This window comes from Carassius carassius, chromosome 21, assembly GCF_963082965.1.
Source record: "Carassius carassius chromosome 21, fCarCar2.1, whole genome shotgun sequence".
In the NCBI taxonomy this organism is placed as follows: Eukaryota; Metazoa; Chordata; class Actinopteri; order Cypriniformes; family Cyprinidae; genus Carassius; species Carassius carassius.
The window spans coordinates 18,847,533-18,872,634 of record NC_081775.1 but is presented as its reverse complement, the minus strand read 5'-3'; the positions used below and the strand labels follow the sequence as shown (position 1 = coordinate 18,872,634).

At 36.3% G+C, this 25,102-nt stretch overlaps 2 protein-coding genes across 2 annotated transcripts; both read left to right on the top strand.

Annotated features, from left to right (window-relative positions):
• The first annotated feature begins 1,321 nt into the window (after positions 1–1,321).
• On the top strand, positions 1,322–10,292 carry xpc (xeroderma pigmentosum, complementation group C). Its single transcript, XM_059503601.1, has 14 exons — positions 1,322–1,599; positions 2,737–2,994; positions 3,123–3,231; positions 3,397–3,481; positions 4,202–4,359; positions 4,806–4,926; positions 5,288–5,380; positions 5,471–6,226; positions 6,764–6,924; positions 7,997–8,078; positions 8,191–8,322; positions 8,424–8,593; positions 9,425–9,518; positions 9,719–10,292. The coding sequence occupies exons 1-14, from the start codon at positions 1,503–1,505 to the stop codon at positions 10,019–10,021; spliced, it is 2,619 nt and encodes an 872-aa protein (XP_059359584.1). The 5' UTR covers positions 1,322–1,502; the 3' UTR covers positions 10,022–10,292.
• A 909-nt stretch (positions 10,293–11,201) lies between these two features.
• On the top strand, positions 11,202–22,397 carry arih2 (ariadne homolog 2 (Drosophila)). The gene is made up of 15 exons (XM_059503600.1): positions 11,202–11,350; positions 12,934–13,365; positions 13,509–13,576; positions 14,395–14,467; positions 14,968–15,109; positions 15,231–15,352; positions 16,184–16,293; positions 16,380–16,497; positions 16,609–16,659; positions 18,601–18,622; positions 18,708–18,859; positions 19,477–19,620; positions 20,957–21,025; positions 21,128–21,235; positions 21,358–22,397. Exons 2-15 carry the CDS (start codon positions 13,141–13,143, stop codon positions 21,427–21,429), a joined length of 1,476 nt encoding a protein of 491 aa, XP_059359583.1. The 5' UTR covers positions 11,202–11,350; positions 12,934–13,140; the 3' UTR covers positions 21,430–22,397.
• The last annotated feature ends 2,705 nt before the right edge of the window (positions 22,398–25,102 follow it).

The window sequence follows — 25,102 nt, the reverse complement described above, 5'->3', positions numbered from 1 at the left end:
AGGAAAAAAAAGATTAGGCTGTGTTATTGTGTGTAAATGCTTGAAAGAGATGTCGCTCGTTGCTCTTTGCCCCGTATGGCTTTTTATTCCTATCTGAGAGTGCTCAGGACTCATATAGGGATGGAAGCCATGCAGGGCTGGGAGACTGTGTCTTCATGGAGACTGCCAACAGCTTTCTTCATATGCCAATCATGTGGCACACATACACCTGTCCTGGCATCGGTCTGGGCACAGATGCCCATTGAGTCTGTCTGGCTGCTGGGAGAATATCTGATTCTGCTCTGCCGTTCAAGTCCACAGACGGTTCTCTGAAGTCTCACACTCGCGCGCACACACACACACACTGGCTGGACATCTGCTGCCAAATGACGCTAAAACAGCTGTTTTACACACACACCTAAACACAAGCCCAAATGTTAATGAACTTGACTGAATGAGGTTAATGTCCTATATAATTCAAACTGCATCAGTTTTGAATATAAATAAACACAGTTTTATATTATCACTTCTTTACTGTGCTATAGATTACAAGTAGGCCGATCACAACACATCATTAATGTGATCATATGTATATTTTTAAAATAGCCCACACTGATTCCCTGTGTCTCCTCATGTGTTCATCACGCCTCAGATCTTAAACTTAATGGGAAACTGTCAAGTAATAAAAGAATAACTTTACAGTTGTCTATGTGTGTTCATTTATTGATCAATTTAACATAGGTTTGTGTTAAAAAAAAAAAACCTTTATCACAGTGCGAAATGTCTACTCCAATGTGTCCAAATGTTTTACTTCAAAATTTACTTGTAATTTACATTCTCTAAGTGATACATTCTTATTACTGTACTGCAACAACATTTTTTAAATTAAAATTAGCATTAAATACAGGTTATTAGTTTTCACATTACAGTAGGCTACATGATGAGTTGTTTTGCATGACAGTTATTATTATCAACTTATACACACCTACGTGTTTAAATATAAATGATAATTACTATTACCCAAATATTAGTTCAAGCTAATCCTGATTACATTAATAAACAATTATCATATTTAGCTGAATTATTGGTGTAGTCAGACCTAGGTAATCATTATCAACCTAAATATCTAATCTAATATAATATAATATAATATAATATAATATAATATAATATAATATAATATAATATAATATAATATAATATAATATAATATAATATAATATAATATATATGATGATTATCACCTTGCTAACAGCAAAAGAAGCTTGTGCAAGAACGCCTCCTAGCGTTTAAATCATCACATTACCCAGTCAACTCAGGCGGATATGACGTATGCTCTGATCTCCTGCAGGCAAAGTGCACTCTTATCGGTGTTATGAAAGGTGGGAAGTGATTGTGTTGGGTAACAGGGGTATTTAGGTTACATTACATAAGTTAACGTGTAACGCAGGTCTCTCCGTTTCTCCGAATACACCAGAGTTGATTTATCCGGAAACTATCCGCGATCTCTCAACAGCAGCAGAATGGCAAAGAGAAAAGAGACACAGCAGAAAACCGACACAAAGAAACTGAAGCAGATTGCAAAGAACAGACCAGCATCCAAAACACGAAAAACTAAAGGTATCTGTGCTGCAAAAAATGAACTTCGTCTGGTTGATGATCAAACCTAGAGTCAAAACTAGTCGCTGAGTTAAAATGCAGCTTTGCAGTTGAACAGTTAATGTTAAATGAATGAACTGTTATAGTTCAGATGTAGCGCAGTGGATGCAGACAGCTGCAGTTTGCAGGTGTGCAGACACTCTCGCTTGAGTTCTCTTGTGTAGCTTGTTCTTAACTGGTGCACTTAAATAAAAACAGCCCCTCTCCAGTTCAATGAATGTGTCATCAATGTATGATTGATGAGTGTGTGGGGGCGTGTCCAGCGTACATATTTGGGATCAGATGTGTGATTTGGGCACTTTAGGGTAGATTTGAGTACTCTGACCCCCAAAAATGTTCTTCCTGTTGTGACATACCCTTTCCTATATATTTATATATATATATATATATATATATATATATATGTGTGTGTGTGTGTGTGTATATATGTGGGTGTGTGTGTATATTAGACAATTAATAATAGACAATTTCAGTTTTTCTTAATATTTTGAATCAGGTTTTTAATTTTAAACATCCATTTTCATTGTAATTTTAGACACATTTTGTATCAGATTTAGGAATTTTGTTGTGTCTTTAAGTAGCTGTAGTGGCTAGTAGTCTTAAACAAAAATATATGTAGTTTTTATTTTAATTTCAGTTTTAGTATATTTTTTAGTTATTTTTTCAGTTTTAGTTATACATCAAGTTAAACTTAATTAAACTGAGAAATATTGCCGTGCAACTAGCCAGGAGAGATAAATAAATATATATAATTTGTTTTATTCCAGTCAATGTTTATATTATTTCAAGTAAATGTATTGTCTTATGGTTTAGTTTTATGGTTTAGTCTTTAACACAGATACAAATTAGAAAAATATTATGTGTATATATATAATACTTTAATGTTTTTTACTAAATATTGTATTTAAACAGATTATTTTCATTTTCCACAAAACTATATAGAGATTTATTTCATACTGTTGAAAACTGTCAATTGAAAAAAAACACAATAATAATAATAATGAAAGAGTAATTATTCTACATAAGTAAATGATCTGCTGTCTGCACTGTAGTACGTCTTTATTATGCTGTGATCCATGACCTGTTTGTTTGTTTCAGAAAAAAGTATGGTGGACAAAAACAACCGCAAAAACTCCAGGGTGGCATCTCGTGCATCCAGAAAGATCAGAGATTCCTCTGATGAGACAACAAGCAAATACTTCCAGGACAGTGAAGTGAAAACTGAAGAGCCAGGGGAAATGAGTGACCATGCTGAGGAGATGAGCCCCATACTCAGTGAACACTCATCACCATCAAAACAAGTCAAAGAAGACGAGGAAGAGAGTGAGGATGAGGACGACTGGGAGGAAGTGGAAGGTACATAGTGTTTTTGTGAATCATTAGTAATCAGACATGTGTTTAGATTGTAAGTGAGTAACTGTCCACTTTGCTTGCATGTCTTTTACACTGACGGTGTGACTGGTTTGAACGGTGTGTTTTCTCAGAAATGACAGAACCGCTGGGTCCTGTGGACTCAACTGAACTAGCAGTGGTGTCAAAACCTGTGGAGATTGAGATCGAGACTCCAGACATGGTTCGCAAGAGGCAGAGGAAGTGAGTGTTTGTGATCGAGAGTTTAACGAGGGGCAGATTGCCAAGTGATGAAATTCTTTAATGTGGTAAATGCCCACAAGATAGTTGCAGTCGCATTCATGAGAGGAGCGGTGATGGTCAGACAGATAAGAAGGAAAATCATAACACCATGACAACTGTTTCCAGGGAGAAAAGGAAAGCAGAGTTTGAAACCTACCTTCGTCGAATGATGAAACGATTTAACAAGGAACTGCTGGTGGATACCCACAAGGTATGTGCGTGTGTGCGTGTGTGCGTGCGTGCGTGCGTGCGTGCGTGCGTGTGTGCGTGTGTGCGTGCGAGGGTGTGTGCGTGCGTGTGTGTGTGTGTGTGTGTGTGTGGGTTTCTGTTGTAGTTTTTATCTCCAGCTAAATCAACTAAATATATTCATACTAATATTCAAAGATTTGGGGTCTGTAAAAGTTTTCAGAAGTATTTTATGCTCACCAAGTTTTTAATTGAAATATATACAAATAACTTTTTTTTACAAATTATAAAATATAATTAACTCCTGTGAATTTCCAGCAGCCATTACTCCAGTCTTCAGTGTCACATGATCCTTCAGAAATCATTACTCATAGGCATTCCTTATTATTTTGTTAAAAACAACTGTGCTCTTTTGATATTTTTGTGAAAACTGTGATATGTTTTCAGTATTCTTTGATTAATAGAAAGACCCAAAGAACAGCATTTATTTAAATGGATTTTTCGTCATGTAAAGACTTTTTTTTTTTTTTTTTGGAAATACCGATTTTTCTTAATAAAATGATTATTTTCTATAAAAAGGTCTTGATCCCAAACATTTAAAAAATATAGTATAACAATATCTAAAAATATATTCTATCTGTGTTTATTGCAATAATATGTAATATTCTTCAATCTTAGTTTTTTGGTCATATTTTATTGCTTGTATTGTACTGGTGTTTGATTTCTTATTTACTCTGTCAAACAGGTCCACCTTCTCTGCTTGTTGGCAGGCGGTTTATTCCGAAGCAGACTGTGCTGTGAGCCTGACCTGTTGGCTATTGTTTTGTCAATACTGCCTGCCCACTTTACCTCAGTTGCCACAAAACGCATAAACAGTGGCTTCCTGGAGGGGCTTCTCAAATGGTACGCCTGATTTGTCTTCTTAAATCTATTCCACTTGATCTGTTAAAGAGATCTTCCACCCAAAAATAAACATTCTGTCAATATTAACTTATCCTCATAATGTTCCAAAAGTGTATGATATTTTTCTTCTGTGGAATATAAAAGAAGATATTATGAGAAATGTCTCGTTATATGTCAATGAAATGGAAGTCACTGGGCTTCACTGTTGTTTGATTACCAACGTTTTTCAAAATATATTCTTTTGTGTTCCAAAGAGAAAAAAAAGCATCATACAGGTTTGGAACCACATGAGGGTGAGTATCATGAGGTGTGCAATTTACAAACCATAAAAATGTCTCAAAAGTCAACTATTCAATCAAGTATTCCTGTGCTATATGCAAATGGTTTATTGATAATCTCTTTACTGTGTGTAAACTAATAATTTTTTGTGGCGTGACCTTGGCCAGGTTTCAAATGACATTCACATTAAACCCTGCCTTACCTGATGAGAAGGGGGTGGAGTTGAGCGCGGTGCTGGAAAGGCGAATTGGCTGTTTATCAGCAAGGGACCATGAGGAGATGACCTATGTGAGGGAGATCTCACTTACTTTGACAGGCTGCATATATATATAACATGAAATATTGTTACACTTTATTGTTACAGTAGTCAAAATTTGAAATGGATCAATAAAGTTAATCAAGACAAGAACACATTTTAGTTTTAGGACAACTTTGATGAAAGCTTTTGATCTACTTCAAATGTTGACTCATATATTTCAAGATGTAGTTTTTTTCAGGACTCAAAAGAAACAGTCATTTTTAAACAATCTAATGCTCCTTTGCTGAATAAAACTATTTCTTTAAATAAAATCTAACTGACACCAAACTTTTGAATGGAAGTGTAATGTTTTTCAAGTTTGGTTTTGATCTGTGATGTCACTTCCTGTAGCTGTTCCTAATGGTGTTGCGGTCACTGCGACTCTTCTGTCGATTGGTGCTGTCACTGCAACCCCTTCCTCTGAAGCCACCACCTGCTTGCAAGGTGACTTTGGATTATTATTATATTACTTTTTCTTTTGTACCAATTCTTGCTTTGTATTTTTGATGGATTGTGCATGTTTATTGTTTTTAGAACAAGACCACACCTACCAAGAGCTCTCCAGAAAAAGATCAGTCTGAGAAGCCCAAGATATCTCCTGGAACCAAACGCCCATCACCAGCCCATAATGCTGCAGTAAAAGAGGGAAGAGGTGGAAAGAGAAAGAAAATGAAAGCGGAAGGAGAAGAGAAAGAGGCTGCAGGGGGACAGAAACCCAAAAACAGCCGAAGAAGAAGTGTAGCTTCAAAAGTGTCATACAAAGAAGTCAGCAGCGAGGAGGAGGAGAAGCAGAGTGAGGAAGACTTTCAACTAACCAATGAGGACGACAGTGAAGACTCTGACGGGGCTATGAAAGTATGCAGAAAGTCAAAGGTGAAAGGAAAAGGTCGGACTCCTCGGAGGTCGAGCGAGGTCAAACAAGAGGAGGAAAGTGAAGAGGATGAAGAAGAGGAAGAGAAACCGGTGAAGAAACAACGATGTAAAAGAAAGGAGGAGAAAGGAGCGGATGAGTGGTTGGAGGTTTATCTGGAAAGTACAGGGAAGTGGGTGTGTGTTGATGTGGATCAAGGTGTTGGCCAGCCGCAGCTCTGCTCCCATCAGGCCACTCAGCCAATCACTTACGTGGTGGCCGTTGATGACGAAGGGTACCTGAAAGATCTTAGCAGCAGGTATGACCCCACGTGGCTGACATCATCACGCCGAAGACGGGTCGACTCAGAATGGTGGGAGGAGACTATGGAGCTCTACAAGTCTCCAGATGCTGAAAGAGGACAGAAGGAGGATCAGGAGGTATGTGTGATACACTTCTGTTCATAAGTTTGGAGTCAGAAATAATATTTAAATTCAGTAAGGACATATTAAACATATTTGATCAAAAGTGGAAAACAAAAGACATTGTCCATGTCACAAAAATATATTTATTTGGCTTTTTATGCATCAAAGAATCCTAAACAGTATATCAAAGTAATCACAGAATTTGTAACCCGCATGACTGTTTTTAGCATTGATTTTTATGTGTTATTAAGAAATGTTTCGAGCACCAAATCAGTATGTTTCAGTAAAATTCAGCTTTGCCCTCACAGGAATAAATGACATTTTTAAACATATTGAAAATGAAAACAGTTATTTTAAATTGTAAATATATTTCACAGTATTACTATTTTTACTTTAATTAATTTTTTTAAATAAATCAATTAAATGCAGCCTTGGTAACCATAAGAAATTTTCGTCAACCTACTGACCCTAAACTTTTGAATGATAGTGTAAACATTAATCTATCTACATCACACGTGACGTGCATGTCTCACCTGTGCTCCTGATCCACAGATGCAGGCAAAGTTATTGGACAAGCCCTTGCCGACATCCGTCTCAGAATACAAGAACCATCCACTGTACGCACTAAAGAGGCACCTGCTAAAATACGAGGCCATCTACCCCTCTACAGCCGCTGTCCTGGGGTACTGCAGAGGAGAGCCAGTCTATTCACGGTAAACTCTTTATAGTTTATGCTACAAGTGAATACTGTATTTTCCGGACTATAAGACGCTGCGACTTATAGTCAGGTGCGACTTATTTATCAAAATTAATTTGACATGATCCAAGAGAAATGAACTAAAAGAAAACATTACCGTTTACAGCAAGAGATGCTGCACAGTGCTCCTGTAGTCTACACTGAGCAGCATATAGCGCCCTCTCGCGGCTGTAGACGGTAATGTTTTCTCTTGGTTCTTGAGTCTAAATAAATGCGACTTATATATGTTTTTTTCCTCGTCATGACGTATTTTTGGACTGATGCGACTTATACTCGGGTGCGACTTATAGTCAGAAAAATACGGTATATGGCATCACAGCATTAAAGATGGATGAATATTCCTATGTACATCTGCTTTACAAATAGTGTTTGAATTGAAAAATATATTATTGCAGATAAATCACTAATTATTTTCATGTTATGATCAAAAAACAGTAAATGGCTGATATTAAACTCTATTCCATTTCGTCTAAAGTAATTAAAAATAAAACATTCGAATCTAAAACTAAAACATTTTAAATGATTTAAGTGAATTTAGGCATCACAATATTGAGTACTGTATTGATATTGAGTTTGGGATTTGCTAAAGGTTACATTTAACACATAACTTTTATAGTATTTATAAAGATTATCTAGGTCAGTGTTATTTTAGTATTATTTATGTACTACCATATTATTTATCAATATTTTGAATTTTATTTTATTTTTATTGAACATTATATATTTTGAGTTTGTTTAAATTTTTTATTTAGTTTTGTCTGGTTTTTTTTTGGTAACTTTTGTAGTATTTTAGCACTTAAGTTTAAACTTATTAAATTGAGTTAGTTGCCAAGGCAACATTTCTGATTTTCATTTTAGTTTTTTTAAAGTTAGTTTTATCCAATATTTATATTTAATTACATTTCAGCATTATTTAAATTACAAAAAAAAAAATTCCAATACAGTAAAAAACAATCCTCAAATCTGAGATGTTTGAACAAATACAAATGCAGGCCATTTGTGTTTATGATGTTATGATTTATTTTCAGAGACTGTGTGCACACACTTCATTCTAGAGATACCTGGCTGAAGGAAGCAAGAACCGTTCGACTGGGAGAGGAGCCATACAAGGTCTGTTCTGGTCACGATTTAACATGTTTTTTTCATGTGTATTTGACCTTTTTCCAATAAATGATATGACGTTTTTTTTCAAAGCTGATTTTTTTAAGTTAATGTCTGTCAGATGGTGCTTGGTTTTTCCAACCGTTCTCGTAAAGCCAGGATGATGTCCGAGCAGAAAGATGTCAAAGATCTGCCTCTTTTTGGAGTCTGGCAAACTGAAGAGTACCAGCCTCCGATCGCAGTTGATGGCAAAGTGAGTTCAAATTCTTTTCAAAAAGTTAGTTAAAGTTAATAAACTTATTTGCATATTTCCTGGAGTGCTGATCTGAATTTATATGTGTTTGTATGTTTCAGATACCACGTAATGAGTTCGGGAACGTGTACATGTTTAAGTCATGCATGTTACCAGTAGGATGTGTTCACCTGCGTTTGCCAAATCTGCACAGAGTGGCTCGAAAACTGAACATAGACTGTGCTACAGCAGTGACGGGTTTTGACTACCATTGTGGATTTGCACACGCAGTGTAAGTTTGAGTACCTTCAAGTGTTGGTGCTAATATGTCCTAACCTGGTGGAATACGATGAAAGCTATCTTTTTCCACATAGACATTTTGTCCAGCCATGACCGTCACGTTCCACAGCAGTTTCATATTCAGGCTACATTTACACAACGATAGAGTCAAAAACTGAAAGTTTCACGTATACACAACAACGTTTTCAAAACGATTTGCGTTTACACATATCAGCGAAAACTGATGAAAATGGCCAAAAACGCTGTATTAAATATGCCACGCCAGTAGTTGGTGCTGTCACCTTGTTAATAAACGGTTCCTGTAGGGAAGTGACGATTATGTGTTGTGTAATTGAAGTAAATCCACAGTTTGCTGAAGAAGCAATAGCAAACTCTTGAGCAGCAACAACAGTACCCATGTACTCTGCTGTTGTTGTGTATGTTTGTTTGCGCTTGCTTTTAAAGTAGACACGTACTACGTATGCGCACGACGTCACTGTTTTCAAATATACCCATATTGGGTGTTTACATGGAAACAATAACGGTGCCGTTTTCAAAAACTTGCACTTTGAAACCAGTTTTCAAAAATATGCGTTTTCAGTCCCCCAGACGCTGTTGTCTTGTAAACGAACAGTCAAAACACATAAAAAAGTTTCCCGTTTTTGGCTGAAAATGTTGTCTTGTAAACGGCCCCTCAGTGTTTCTCATTCTGTAAGAAATGACCAGTGCTTGTTCCATTGATTTTATACATGGTAAATAAAACAAGAGTATAATGTGCATAAATAGTGTGCATATAAATGTTTGAAGGTGTGTTCTGTAATTTAATTGGCTCAATATATTTCAGTAACGATGGCTATATCGTCTGTGAAGAACACCAAGAAATACTGAAAGAAGCTTGGGAAAATGAGCAAGATATCCAGCAAAAGAAAGAACAAGAGGTGTGTGGATTTTTTGAAGTTCTTTCTTTGTAAATAATGTTGTTTTTCACAACAGCATCACCATCTGAAAAACTCTATTTTTACAAAAATGTGTCAACTTTACCTAACACTGAAGAAATATTTTGTCTAGAAAATAGTACTTTTGATTTTAGAGTGAACAATTTGCGTTTTGTAAATATTATGGTTGAATCTTTTAACAGAAACGTGAGAAGCGCGTGGTGGCTAACTGGACACTACTGGTCAAAGGCCTGTTGATAAAAGAGAGGCTGAAGCGTCGCTATGGGCAGCAGGGGCTGGCATCAGGGGCGGGGCTTAAGCAAGAAAAAGAAGGCCTGTCCTCAGATGAGGAGGAAGAGGGCGGGGCTCAGACAGCTCCACTCTCTCTGACTAGTTCATGGCCGCAGAACAGGCAAGAGGAACAAGAGGAAAAGATTGTAAGGCGTGTAACTAAACGAGAGAAACGTGGAGAGCAGAAACATCTCTTCCCTTTTGAAAAAGTTTGACTAAATCGGCCCTTTATTATTTCACATTCTTTATCCTCCTTTTAAATGTAATTTTTTTGCATTTATAAGCATGTATTGTCTGTGTATCTCTTAGATCTACATCACTGTACCCAACATTTTATAACTCCAATAGATCCATGTGCAGGGAATTTTGAAAATATCAAGCATTTATGTTTTCAGACTGTACATTTGTTTTTGTATCAAAATACATATTTTTTATAGAACATGCTATTGAAAAAAAAACATGAAAATAAACAACTGGTTTGCTGGAGTTTTTGTGTCTGAACTATGAGTTCCAGAAAGTCTTTCACTCTTTCTAAGTGGCACCTAGAGTTCTGGTCAGTCACAGAAAAGTACTTTTGGCAATTAATTGGAAAACAGCAGCTCATCATTTATGATTTTTAAGTGGTCTTGAAGTTTCATGCAACTTTAGTGAGTAATATTAAAGGTGCAATGAAAGAGAAAGAATGATAGATCTTCTCATCCAAATCGTGATGTACATCAGGGTCTAATGGGCTGGTTGGGGATCTATCCAGCAATTGATGATTGGATTTTGAATCACTGACAGAAGATCTAAAACATCCATTAAAAAAAAGGGGAAAAAATGCTTGCAAAGCATTAAATACCCAAATAGTTCATTTCCTGCATTTACATTTCCTATTGAAACAGGAAGTTTGAGTAAATTATTTGTAGCAGACATGCTACTTTTACTTTTTCTGACCAAGATATTACAGAAAGAGTACTTTATTGAATTCAGTCTTTGAGCAGGTCATATTGAAGGCCAAATACCTTTTTTGTATATTATAAAGCTTATAGCCTTTAATTCCATCATAGCAAAGAATCTCCATGTTCAAATATGTGTGTAGTGTACATCCAAAAGGCACTTTGACTTTATATACATATGTGCAAAAAGTTATTTTTCTTAACCACTGTCTGAAATACACAAAATAACACATTTTAATTATTACTTTATATTCCGTTTTTGTTTTTATCTTTATTCGATAAAGGTTTTTAGACCATGAACTTGCGCTTTTGTTTGTTTGCCTTTGTTTTGTTGACCTACATTTGCACGAGCGTACGAGTATGTATGTCAGTTTTGAGTATAATTGATTGTGTGTGTGTTTGTGGGGCTCCTCCTCACTAACGGAGCTTTTACTGTCTATGCTGAAACCAGCCTCGCGCTCGGACACGGAAGTGACGCCGATCTAGAATCCCCCCGTACTTCCGATCTTCAGCTCTGCTGAGACTCATCTAAGCGAACTGCTTGGATCTTTGTCCCAATATCTCTCTTCAGCCAGCGTCGAGTGGTGACCTGTGTCGGTCCGGGAGGTGAGTAATGTCAGTATGTTGGGTGCGACGGGGGGCTTTGAACGATCAGAGCAGCGGCTTTGGCGAGCGAACCAAAACGGCCTTGTTTACATACGAATCCCCGAGCTGGAGTTCGCGCTGGCGAATGATTGCAAATAAAGCCCTTAAAGCGACACCAAACGACCTTGCATTCACTCAAACAAGTTTAGTTGGACTATGTGCACTTTAAACTGCGGGATATGCGAAGTGAAAGAGGGATAAAGCGGGAGAGAGGGACTCTGTGCATCGATCGCGCTGCTGTACATATGTGCTGCTGATCTAGAGAGGAGCAACAGCTCCTGCGGCCCGATTCACATGGAGTAAACAAAGCAGAACCAGCACTGTCAGTACCATGAGTCTGCAGTCCTCGATCAACCCCTACGCACTTAAACCATGATCCGTGACCCAACTGAGCGTGACATTATGCACGGCACTCTAAGTCGTGCTCTTTTTATAGCCCTGCTGGAATGCTAGGGATAGACGGTGCGCGAACGCGTTGGACCTTCAGGTCGTCCCATGACTGTGGGGGTCCGAACCGGACGGGACGGTTGCACCGATTGTTTATTCGATTGAATCGGTGACTGTCATCACATCAGCAGGGGCTCTGATCTTTGTCACGGGGCCTCATCTGCTCCTGCTGTCCGGTTGGACTGTCAGTACACCTTGTAACGTTAATCCGTTAAAACGGAACGCTAAGCCGCTCTGCATGTGAGGTTATGATTGTCTTTCGCTCAAAGAGATAATTGGCCGCTGGTAAAACCGAGACAAACATCTACAAGACGTACAACCTTTAGAGAGTTTTTCAAGGTGTGTTGATCTGTAAATACTGGACTGGTGCAGCTCCTCGATCAGTGGGTCAAGCTCAGCGAGTGTCACTGAAGTAACGTTACACTAATGTACACTAGCAAGGCCGCTTTCACCAGGTGTATGATCCGTCTGGAAATAAACTAAAGAGTTTGAAAACCGCTACCCACTTATTATTATAGAGTACAACAGACCTGAAATAAAATCCCATTATGTTTCTTCAAGAGAGAATGAATTTTGAACAATAATTTATCATTTAAATTTAATTAAAGACAAGACCTGCCATGAGGCTGTAAATTAATTGTTTTGTTGAAGCCGTCTGACCGCATTATTTAAATATATATATTGTTAATAATCATATCTAACAATAGAATTCCTGATGAAAATCTACATGAAGAATCTCCACCAATCAGAGACTCTTCACAAGTTCCAAATACAGTAGTCTTTCTTCTCACATATTGTAATAAATTCAACTCAAATCAATATTTTGTGTATATTCATATATTTATTAAAGAGCTTTGTAATTAGTAGGAAAGGTAGAGTCATCCTCTCAAAATAAATTCCTTCATGATGGTCCATTTTTAAAATAGAAAATAAGAATTGTAGCTTTGTAAAGAAATGTATAGACAATTTATATTTGTCAACATAACTAATTTTGAGAATAAGCTTTTAGGCTAAATATCCTTTAAAATAATGAAATACACAATCTGACAACGTTTGAAGGACTGATACCAACTAATGTGTTTTTCTTTCTCTTTCAGTATTTTTTTCTCTGTCTGAGCTCATCCCTTGCCCCGGTTCCTCATGAGTGACGGGGAGTGTGATTTCTTCTGCTTTTTTCGGTGCTGCTAAAAGCCACAGGGCCCCCTGGGATTCTCGGACCAGTTGGGGGCGGAGAGGAGCAGCTCAGTAGCTGCTGATTGGTGGAGAGCAACTGTCAGTCAGGGAACCGTCGGGCCCAGAGGGCTATGTCTGTGGATATGAGTAGCCAAGCCTCAGACAGTAATGAGGAATTCGAAGATGACGAAGACGCCGGAGAGGGTGACATCCCTGATTATTATGATGGAATTGATGATGATGTGGCGATAGAAGAACCGTTTGACCCAGAAGAATACCAGTTCAATTGCTTGACGTACAGGGAGAGTCAGAGGGTACTAACTGAACAAGTCAACAATGTAGCTAGTGCCCTAAAGGTGAGGGACCGAATGAGTGACAACGTTTAGCAGATTTATTATTGGCTGACAATATTTAGCTGTTTATTTGTATATCTTTCCAAACTACCAATTGTTCATGGAGTTTAGTCTGTAAAAACAGAGAGATGTTTTTTCTCCCTCAGGTGTCACCAGCTGTAGCCAAACTGGTCCTTGTACATTTTCACTGGCAAGTGTCACAAATACTCGAAAGGTAATTAAATACAGCACAGCACACACAAACAAAATCCGTACATTTTTATGGGTAGTTACCGTGAAATGTTAAATAGTTTCAGTGGTGTGATATGCTATACGTCCTTTTAAAATGATTTAAAAAATATGTTTTTGTAATTCTTGAGTAATAACTCATGAAATCTGAGAGACTACTGTTCAAATGTTTGGGGTCAGTAAGAGTTTTTATTTATTATTATTTAAGAAATAATGCTTTCATTCAGCTAGGACGCATAAAGATGATCAAAAGTGACAGCAAAGAGTTATAAGGTTGCAAAAGATTTGTTACAAATAAATTCTATTCTTTTCAACTTTGTTCATCAAAAAATACTGAAAGTATAAGAATATCCTCAAAAAAAAAAAAAAAAATTCATAATTGATAATATTTTTCTTGTGCAGCAATCAGCATATTAGAATGATTTCTGAAGGATCATGTGACACTGAAGACTGGAGTAATGAAGCTACTGAAAATTCATCTTAGCTATTACAGGAATAAATCATATCAGAGAAAAAGGTTATTTTAATATTGTATCTAACTATAAAATATTACTGTTTTCACTGTATTTTGATCAAATAAACGCAGCCTTTATGAGCATAAGAGATTTCTTTCAAAAACAATAACATAATATTTTACTGACTCCAAACTTTTGAACATTAGTGTGCATGTTATCCATCACTGCAGGGATTCTTAAATTAACTGCAAAAAGTTTAAACAAAATATTCATTGCATTCATATAATGTTTAACCTAAAATCTTGATGTTACTTCTGTCAATGTTGTTAATATTTTTCTGTATTTGAAGGTGTAAGTCCAATTCCTCTCAGTTACTATGTGAAGCCCATGCTCAGCCCACAAGCATCTGCCGATCTCTCACTGTGAGTTCCTGTAATGTTCCTTCCTTTAGTCTTTTACATAGTTATTTGAAGTAAAATTTAATTTATATATTTTCTATTATTATTTTTTCTCATTAAAACCCCCTTAAAAACTTGAATTCTCAGCTTTAAAATCCAACGTCAAGGCAATTAAAAATGTTCCCATCATGAAATCTGTTCTTTGATAAATTGCAGATGGCACAGAGTATGGTGTACATGCAGTGTACAGTCAATAAAGGGGTTATTTTATGATAATTACAAGCTGACTATACTTTAGTCTGCATCTTACACAGCTATTTGCCACCTCAATGATGGACTTGAAATATTGATTCAGATTTAATTATTTTATTATTTGACAAAGTGGAACAGTCTTTTGAAAGGCATGAAACCAACATAGCTGTGAGAAAGAGAAAAACCTGTTTGCCTGGGACAACCGTTCATTATTCTGTTAATGATCATTACTGCACTTCCTTCTCTTGACATGTATGTGCGTGTGTCTTCAGGCCGGGACGTCACAGCAGTGTGGGGTGTGTCTGCAGCTGGTCCGGAGAGACACTCTCCTCTCTCTACCCTGTCAGCACCCCTTCTGCAAGGCATGCTGGGAGCAGCACTGCACTGTACTTGTCAAAGATGGCGTGGGAGTTGGTGAGTGCATGCACACACACACACACACTGAGTGCATTAAGACTGTGTGCAGTACAGTGTGTGTTGCTGATTAGAGTGAGCTTGTTATCTGATCTCCTCTGTGGATTGTGTTTGTCTGTAGAGATCTCCTGCATGGCGCAGGACTGCTCTCTTCGCATGCCAGATGATTTTGTTCTTCCTCTGCTGCCCAGCGAGGAACTGAAAGACAAATACAGACGCTACCTCTTCAGGGATTATGTGGAGGTATGTGTCTGTCAAGGGATGAACAATAGGTGTTATCTGCCATTATTACAGCTATTAGTGCTCATTACACCTGTTATTATATTAAGATTACTTTGTCGATGACTAACACTTTTATAAAACATTTATTTTATTATATTATAGAATTATTACACACAGTGGTTCAGTTGTTGGGTCTAAAGAAATTAGTACTTTTATTGAGCAAGGGTTAAATTAAGTTGATCGAAAATGGTCAGTTCTTACATAAAACAACTATTTCAGATTAATCCTGTTCTCAGCTTTCTATTTGTGAAAAAATCTAAACAGAAATATTAAAATGATGTTCATCATGTGGCACTTAAGACTGAATTAATGGCTGCTGAAAGATTCAGCTTAAAATGACATTTCAAAATGTATTAAAATTGAAAGCAGTTATTTAAAATGCTAATAATATTTCACATTATTACTGTTTTACTGTATTTATGATTAAATAAATGCAACCTTGATGTGCATAAGAAGCCTCTTTCAAAATATTACAAATTTTACCCAACCAAAACTTTTAAACAGTAATGTGTAATAAATTATAATATTTTTGCTGCCTAAAATAACTTAAAACATTTAATTTAACATTTATTATTTTTAGATTTATTTATTAAATTGTATCATAAATGTATTTATTAAATGTTAAGTTCTTTTATTTCGTTTAATAAAATATTTTTATAGTTTTTTTGGCCATAACATTAAAATTGGTATCTGGCAGAATTCTAATATCAGTACTTCTCCAGTTTTGACACATTCTAGAACAAAAATCTTTGTGATTGCTCTTAACCTGCTCATGTATCTGTGTGTCTCCAGAGTCATTTCCAGCTGCAGTTGTGTCCTGGTGCCGACTGTCCAATAGTTATACAGGTGCAGAAACCTCGAGCTCGTAGAGTCCAATGCAGCCTCTGCGAAGAAGTCTTCTGGTATTACACACAATTACACTTGCACACACTACTCAATTCATGGTGTGATACATGTGTTTGGATTAACTGTGTCTGTCTGTCTTCAGTTTTAAGTGCAGACAGATGTACCACGCACCCACAGATTGTGCTACCATCCGCAAATGGCTGACCAAATGTGCAGATGACTCTGAGACAGCCAACTACATCAGTGCACACACTAAAGACGTAAGGACGCACACACAGATACATTTAAGATGGTCCCATTAAATATATATCGTAGGTGTACATTTAATTTGATAGTAAAGATATTAATATCGTTATGTTTTGTACCCACAGTGCCCTAAGTGCAATATCTGCATTGAGAAGAATGGAGGGTGCAACCACATGGTGAGTAGTATGCACATTCTTTTTCATTCATCACACTTTTATGGGCACTTAATCTATTACCCAAAATGTCAGAGTGAGAGTACTACTTGAATAGCTTATTTGTTAACTTCAGGGTTGCGTTTCCCAAAAGCATCGTAAGCTTAAGAACATCTTAAGTACATTTTCTATAGGATTGAGGTCTGGAGACTGGCTAGGCCACTCCATGACCTTCATGTACTTCTCCTCTCCTTTGTTGCGTTGGCCGTATGTTTTGAGTCATTGTAATCCTTGAAGACTTATCCATGACCGATCTTCAGTGTTCTGGCTGAGGGAAGGAGGTTCTCGTTCAAGAGTTTACAGTACATGGTCCTGTCCATTTGCCCCTCAATGCAGTCAAGTCGCGAAACAGCCCCAAAGCATAATGTTTCCAACTCCATGCTTGACTGTAGGGATGGTGTTCTTGGGTTCATAGTCAGCATTTCTCTCCCTCCAAACACAGCAAAAAAAGCTTAATTTTGGTCTCATCTGACCACAGCACTTTCTCCCAAGCCTTCTCTGAATCATTTAGATGTTCACTGGCAAACTTTTAAACGGGCCTGTACATGTGCCTTCTTGAGCAGGGGGACCTTGCGGGCGCAAGTCCATTGTGTTCAGTCCATTGCAGCGTAGCGTGTTACTTATGTTTTGCTTGGTGACTGTGGTCCCAACTGCCTTAAGATCATTAACAAGCTCCTTCCGTGTAGTTCTGGGCTGATCCCTCACCTTTCTCATGATCAGTCTTACCCCATGAGGCAAGATCTTGCACGGAGCTCCAGACAGAGGCCAATTGATGGTTATTTTGTATTTCTTCCATTTACTAATAATCACACCAACAGTTGTCTTATTCTTACCAAGCTTCTTGCTGATGGTCTTGTTGCCAATTCCAGCTTTGTGCAGCTCTACAATCTTGTCTCTAACATCCTTTGATAGCCCATGGTGGTGGCAGAGGTTGGAATGGAAGATACAGATTGTGTGGACAGCTGTCTTGTACACCTAATGAGCTGACATTAGGAGTAACTTGTTAAAGTGGCAGGACTAATCTGTGTTCCACATGGGCACATAACCAGTCTGTGGGAGCCAGAATTCTTGCTGGTTGGTAGGGAATCAAATACTTATTTCACTCACTGAAATGCAAATCAATCACTAACCTTTATATAAATGTTTTTTTTTCTCAATTTGTTGGGTCTGTGTTCTGTCTCTACCCATCAAAATAAACCTACGATCAAAATTACAGTTCCTTAATTTCTTTGTAAGTGGGCAGACTTACAAAATCAGCAGGGGATCAAATAAATATTTTCCTTACTGTACAATCAACTTATGCTTCGATGCTTTTGGGAAACGCAAGATTTATACTGCTGTTCAAAAGTTTGAGGCCAGTAAGAAGTTTTTTTTATGTGTTTTTTAAAATGTCTTGTATGCTCACCAAAGCTGAAAAAAAAAAATAAAAAAAAATCCTGTACTAGCAAAGCTAAATCTTCAGCAGCCATTACTCAAGTCTTCAGTGTCACATGATACTTCAGAAATCATTCTGATATGCTGATTTGTGCTTATGAAACATTTTTTATTATTATTAATGTTGAAAACCGTTAAGCTGCTTAATATTCTTCTGAAATCTATTATAATAATTTTTTCCAGTGTTCTTTGATGAATAGAAGGTTTTAAAAATGTATTTGTAAATATAAATCCTTTGTACAATTACAAATGTCTTTACTGTCACTTTTGATCAGTTTAATGTTTTACAACAATTTACAATTGCAATAAAAGTGTCTGCTAAATGAGTAAATGTAATGCATCCTATTTGTATTCATTTCTTCTAGAAAAAAAGTTGAACAATAGTGTATGTTAAAAATAGTAAAAAAAAAAAAAGATTAATCAAGATTCATGTTTTAACTGAATATATTTTTGTTCTCTCTCTCTTTGCAGCAATGTTCCAAGTGTAAACATGGTATGTTTTTTCCCGGTGGTTTTTGGTTTAAAAAATTACATCAAATCCCTCTTAATTGTAATGACATTGTTATGGCTGTGTGTAGATTTCTGCTGGATGTGTCTGGGAGATTGGAAGACTCATGGCAGTGAGTACTACGAGTGCAGTCGTTACAAAGAGAACCCTGACATTGTGAATCAGAGCCAGCAGGCCCAGGCCAGAGAGGCCCTCAAAAAATACCTGTTCTACTTTGAGAGGGTGAGAAAAAATGATTAATTGATAATAAATAAATCTCTTTTGGAAAAAGCAATAAACCGAGTGAGCTTAGTAGTGATCCTGAGAAGTAGGTTGTTCCAAAAAGTAGGCAGTAACATTATAGTTAACTTATTCAACAAAGTATTAATAAAAATTCCATTTGTATGGTGGTTGTCTAGTCGCTGCCTATATGGTGTTCTTTTTCAGTTAGGATGTTGCCTGTATGGCGAAAATACAACTCACTAGATTTGAAACTGAATTATCTCATTGGGTTTATCAGTTAGCATTAGTGGAAATGCATTGGCATGGTTAAAATCATACTTATCTGACCTTCATCACAGCAGTGAATGAAGAGTTATCATATCGATCACAAGTGCAGTATGGAGTACCACAAGGCTCAGTACTAAGGCCGCATTGCTTTTCATGCTTTACATGTTACCCCTGAGAGATATCATCATAAAACATGGTGTTGACTTTAATTGTTATGCTGATAAAACACATTTTTATATTTCTTCACGGCCTTATGAAATGCATCAATTTGCAGTTGCAGTTTTCATGTTAAAAACAGCATTGACACGTAATTGTTTGATACATAATCTGTACATTATGTGTGTGTCCAGTGGGAGAACCACAATAAGAGCATGCAGCTGGAGGCACAGACATACCAGCGGATCCAGGAGAAGATTCAGGAGCGAGTTATGAATAACCTGGGCACCTGGATTGACTGGCAGTACCTGCAGAATGCTGCCAAGCTACTAGCCAAGGTACAGGCTGAATCCAGCTGCAATCCACAGTAGAGCTTGCATGATTAGTGGAAAATTGGGATTAATTTTCTGATTTTTATTTATATATATATATATATATATATATATATATATATATATATATATATATACACAGTACAGACCAAAAGTTTGGACACACCTTCTCATTCAAAGAGTTTTCTTTATTTTCATGACTATGAAAATTGTAGATTCACACTGAAGGCATCAAAACTATGAATTAACACATGTGGAATTATATATGGAATTATATACATAACAAAAAAGTGTGAAACAACTGAAAATATGTCATATTCTAGGTTCTTCAAAAAAGCCACCTTTGGCTTTGATTACTGCTTTGCACACTCTTGGCATTCTCTTGATGAGCTTCTAGATGTAGTCACCTGAAATGGTCTTCCAAAAGTCTTGAAGGAGTTCCCCGAGAGATGCTTAGCACTTGTTGGCCCTTTTGCCTTCAGTCTGCGGTCCAGCTCACCCCTAAATCATCTCGATTGGGTTCAGGTCCGGTGACTGTGGAGGCCAGGTCATCTGGCGCAGCACCCCATCACTCTCCTTCTTGGTCAAATAGCCCTTGATGCCTTCAGTGTGACTCTACAATTTTCATAGTCATGAAAATAAAGAAAACTCTTTGAATGAGAAGGTGTTTCCAAACTTTTGGGTCTGTACTATATATATATATATATATATATATATATATATATATATATATATATATATATATATATCCTGAGGGTTGCTTATGTGTAAGGCTACACAGTTTACAAATGTGTAATTTATATATCAATATGGCTTTGAAATAAAATAAATAAAAAAAGCAATACTTTAAAGTAAAACTATATAAACTTCTGGTACTAATATTTATGGCTGTCTTATTTTTTTAATTTTCAAACATTAAACACTCAAGCTTTTATTTTGGTGGAAAAATTTAGGGCAATCTTAAAGCCTCTTTTTTCATGGCTGCACTTTGTTATAAGTTTGGGAAAATATTTGGTGCATGTTGCATTCCCCAATGCAAGTTAATTGACCAAAACTTAGCAGATTCAAATGGAGTTTGTGTGATTTCAAAGCTGCATTTACTGTGAAACAAACTGAAAACACTACTCAAGTCAAACGACAGTGTCATGCTTCACTCTGAAACAATCAGAGTATATATTTGTTTAATTAAATCATTGCCTTTGCGATTTGATAATTGACATAAGACATAATGCAATTCTTTATATTTTGATTAATCTTTCAGCTATATTCTGCAGGCACAAATGTTGATGCATAAGGGTCTGTGTTTCCACACGCTTACTTTGTCTGTTTGCTCTCTCCATAGTGTCGTTACACACTGCAGTACACTTATCCTTATGCCTACTACATGGAGTCTGGACCCCGCAAAAAATTGGTAAGCTATTGCATTAAATATGTGAATCTTTCATTGAAAGTCAAATGTCTCTTTGAGATCAGTCTTTGGTAATGGGATAAATTTCATTTTTATTCCCTGTAGTTTGAGTATCAGCAAGCACAGCTGGAGGCGGAGATCGAGAACTTGTCATGGAAAGTTGAGAGAGCAGACAGTTATGAGAGAGGAGAGCCGAGTGCTAATGATAGAGGGGTGAGAGATGAAACAAAATCAAGAGGAAGTTGTGAACATGGACACTGGAGTTTAAAAAAACCCCAAAACTGAACAAAAAACATATTTTTTTTTCTCTTCTCGCACTTTCTCTCTCTCTATAGGATCTGGAGAATCAGATGCACATTGCTGAGCAGAAGAGACGGACGCTGCTGAAGGATTTCCACGACACCTAAACATCTGTCCATCAAATCCACATGAAGCTCACTCTTCTCTCCACTGTCTTGGTCCATTCTCTCCAAAGATACCCATCCACTTTTTTTTGTCAAAACTACTCTAAATCTTATAACATTTTGTCCATCTCCTTTCTGTCTTTCACATTTATAGCATCTTCAAAGCATTCTTCCCTTCATCAGTGCCCCTTTTTTGCTTTCTAATCTTTATTTGGTGGATTTGGTTTGAGAATGCCATGATTATGTCAAAGGATTCACATATGCAAACATTGCATTCTCACATCCCCATGTCAGCTGACTTTACACACACACAAAACACTCCACCAAAACAGTCTAACTCTTTTCTCCCCCCATCATTGCTCCTGCGATAACTTCTGCCGCCATTGCTTCTCACTCTTGCTTTCTTCTCATGTTTTTTTTTCTTTCTTGGAAATGGCTGTTGATAGTTAGATCATTGAGGAAAAAACAAACAAACTGAAAACTGAAAAAAAAAGATGAAAAACATGATGCTGTAATTTTCAACAGTTGTACAGAAATAGTTACTGAGAGAAAGTTTTTAAACCAGACAGAGACTCTTGTGTTTTCTTGTGCACACACGTTAAAGATGTATTTGCACTACACTACCAATCAAAATTTTGTGGTCAGTAATATTTGTATGTTCTTTCAAGAAAAAAAATCATAGTGATCCCAAAATTTTGAATGGGAGTGTACAAGTGCATTTGAAGTGACATATATTTATCTACCACACAACTTTTTAACATGTCACCTCCAGAATGTTAGAGGTGTCATATATTAGTACAGCTCACATTTGCCATTTTATTTTTGCACAGAATTTGAGGTATCTCAAACAGAATACTTACACTGTTCATACATCGGGATAAGTATGGTTACAATAGGCAACCCACAGCCATTAAAGAAAACATTTGATCTTTATAGAAAAATAATAAACGCAACATGCAGTATTGTATAAACCACTTTTCCTTTTGATGATGTCTCATAAAGGATTTAGTTCATAGTTAGTTCAAGCACATACACACAGATCAGATGAAATTTGAAGTCAATATTTATATTATAATACAAATTAAAATAAAAGAAAAAAAAAATCTAAACTTTATGGGTCATTCTTACTATTTGGTGCCATTTCAGCTTGATATCTTTCTTTCAAAAGATGTTTAAATTTCCATGATGTAATTTTATCTGAAAAAGAGCTTGTTACACTATAAGAAAAATATATTGGTCCAGCTCATGATATTATTATTCTGTAATCTTTCATTAAATTCTTCACACAAGCAAGGGCCAAATGTGTGAAATGTCCCTGTTACAGGACATTCCCATCTTTAATAAGTGTCTTGAATGCACAGTGTAATATTTACATTTTCTAAGAACTAAAATGTCTGTCTTTTTACCCTTCAAATGTATTTTAACAAAGTGTTCATAATCAGGCATTATCTAGAAAAAGGTTTTAAGACAAGCTGTAATTTAAATTTTAATTACATTTTTAAATAAAGTTCAATTTAATTGATTAATTAATTGAATGATTTAATTTTAACATTTCTTTCCCTACAAGTATACAACAAAGATATGCATAGCATTTGTTAAACTTATTTTATTAATATATATATATATTATATATAACATAACAGGGTGGACATCACACCACTGAACAACAGTATTTGTCAATATACTGCCTACTAAAAGAAGCATTTTTTTATTGCATGTCGCAATTTAATATCACTACAACAGATCCATGTTCTGTATATAACAATTTATGTAGGATATAAGGTCAATTATACCACATTACAGTAAGTTGTTCTTATACTTATTATTATAAGATCTCATTTGTTATATTATCCTTTTATTAGGCAACAAAAATTTTTTAGCATTGTATTTTACAATTTAAAATTCTAGAATATTATTAACATATTATTTTGCTCCCTCGCGCACACACCGACACTCTCAAACTGGTATTTCTATTGTTATGGATTCATGCCATAGGCATAATGGTTTTTCTACTGTACAAACTTTATTTTCTATTCAGTCTCTTAACTGTATCTTACCCTAACCCTACACCTAAACCTACCCGCACAGTTATTTTAGATTTTAAAACACTTCATTCTGTGAGGCTTTTATGTTGTTGTTTTTTCCTCATAGGGACCAAATAAATGTCCCTACAGGGTCAAAATCGACTGCTATTACAATACTTGTGGGCACATTTGGACCGCATAATATACAGAAAACCAGTACACACACACCACACTGTAATGGCAAAATCAAGATAATTTAATTACAGTTTCTATCTAATCAATCAAGCTGAGTTCTAACACTTTCTTTTTTCTTCCTTCCTTTATTCCCTTTCTCCACCTCTCTTTCTGTTCATTAAGGTATATCTGCCTTCTTTAAGGAACTGCATCATGGTCAGCCCTATTGCGTTGCTGCTTTTCAGCAGCAGACAACAGTGCCATTTCCTGACAAATACGTGCATTCCATTTAAACAACTCTTTCATTTAAATGCATAATACATTAATTATAAGTACTAATACACGCTGTAAACATTTCTCTATTTTACATCGACTGTTACAATATGTCCATCCTGCTACTGTAGTGAAAGAAACAGACATTTGCCAAGTATGGCAACCCATACTCGGAACTGGTGCTCTGCATTTAACCCATCCATGTGCATACACAGCAGTGAGTATAGGGAACACACACACCGTAAACACACACCCAGAGCAGTGGGCAGCTATTTGCTCCAGTGCCCGGGGAGCAATTGGGAGTTCAGTACCTTGCTCAAGGGCACTTCAGCTGAGGATGGAAGAGAGCACTGTTCACTCACTCTCCCCATTTTAAACTGCACTGAGTCTCAAACCTGCAACCTTCAGGTTACAAGTCCGACTCTCTAACCATTAAGCCACAGCTGCCCCACAAAACAGTATCAGGGTGAACAGTAACATGAGGGACATTTTATGCTAAAGTCAGCCATATTCATATGATGAAAACAAGTTAGTGCGTAATAAGCAGTTCCTCTATAAATAAGCATAACAGGGTGGACACGTTATGCTTTAACACATCAGTGAATTATTCTTAAACGGTAATAAAAGGAGTGAATTAAGGAGTGTTAATTACTCTGCTTCTTGTAGATAGTTTGCCACCAAAAAGTATTATACTTCCTGAGTGTTATGTTATTAGAAAAACATCCAAGGGACGTGTTCAGAGGGACTTTCCATCAGAGTAACGGAGACATTCAATTCAGGGGGACAACGTTTTAAAGATTTTAAGTATTCAAATGTTTAAATAACAAAAAATATATTTTGTTGAGGAATATTATAAATAATACAACAATGATTACAATTTTGGAATTTGTTTGATTTTTATCTGTGCCTGAAGTTATGCAAGCTTACTTGGGGACATGGCAGTTTAGCCCACTTTATTTATTAATTATTATTTATTAATTTTGGGTACATATTTATTGTGTTCTATGGTAGAGGGGCAGTAACTTTGTAAGACAATCATTCAGAAACAAGTAGCCTATAAGCCCATTTTTAAAGAAAATATATCACATTATATAATGGGGACTCAAATGGTACTGAATGCTAAAATGACCATTATACAAAATAATTGCTTTTACTGACAAGCAGTGGAGATTCACTGTTTGGCTTAAATGTGTAACATTGATTTA

Coding starts and splice junctions, on each gene's coding strand:
- xpc (XM_059503601.1), top strand. CDS start 1,503: ATGGCAAAGAGAAAAGAGACACAGCAGAAAACCGACACAAAGAAACTG. Junction 1,600..2,736: donor CAAAACACGAAAAACTAAAG/GTATCTGTGCTG, acceptor TGTTTGTTTCAG/AAAAAAGTATGGTGGACAAA. Junction 3,232..3,396: donor GTTCGCAAGAGGCAGAGGAA/GTGAGTGTTTGT, acceptor AACTGTTTCCAG/GGAGAAAAGGAAAGCAGAGT.
- arih2 (XM_059503600.1), top strand. CDS start 13,141: ATGTCTGTGGATATGAGTAGCCAAGCCTCAGACAGTAATGAGGAATTC. Junction 16,660..18,600: donor ATGGAGGGTGCAACCACATG/GTGAGTAGTATG, acceptor CTCTCTTTGCAG/CAATGTTCCAAGTGTAAACA. Junction 18,860..19,476: donor ACCTGTTCTACTTTGAGAGG/GTGAGAAAAAAT, acceptor GTGTGTGTCCAG/TGGGAGAACCACAATAAGAG.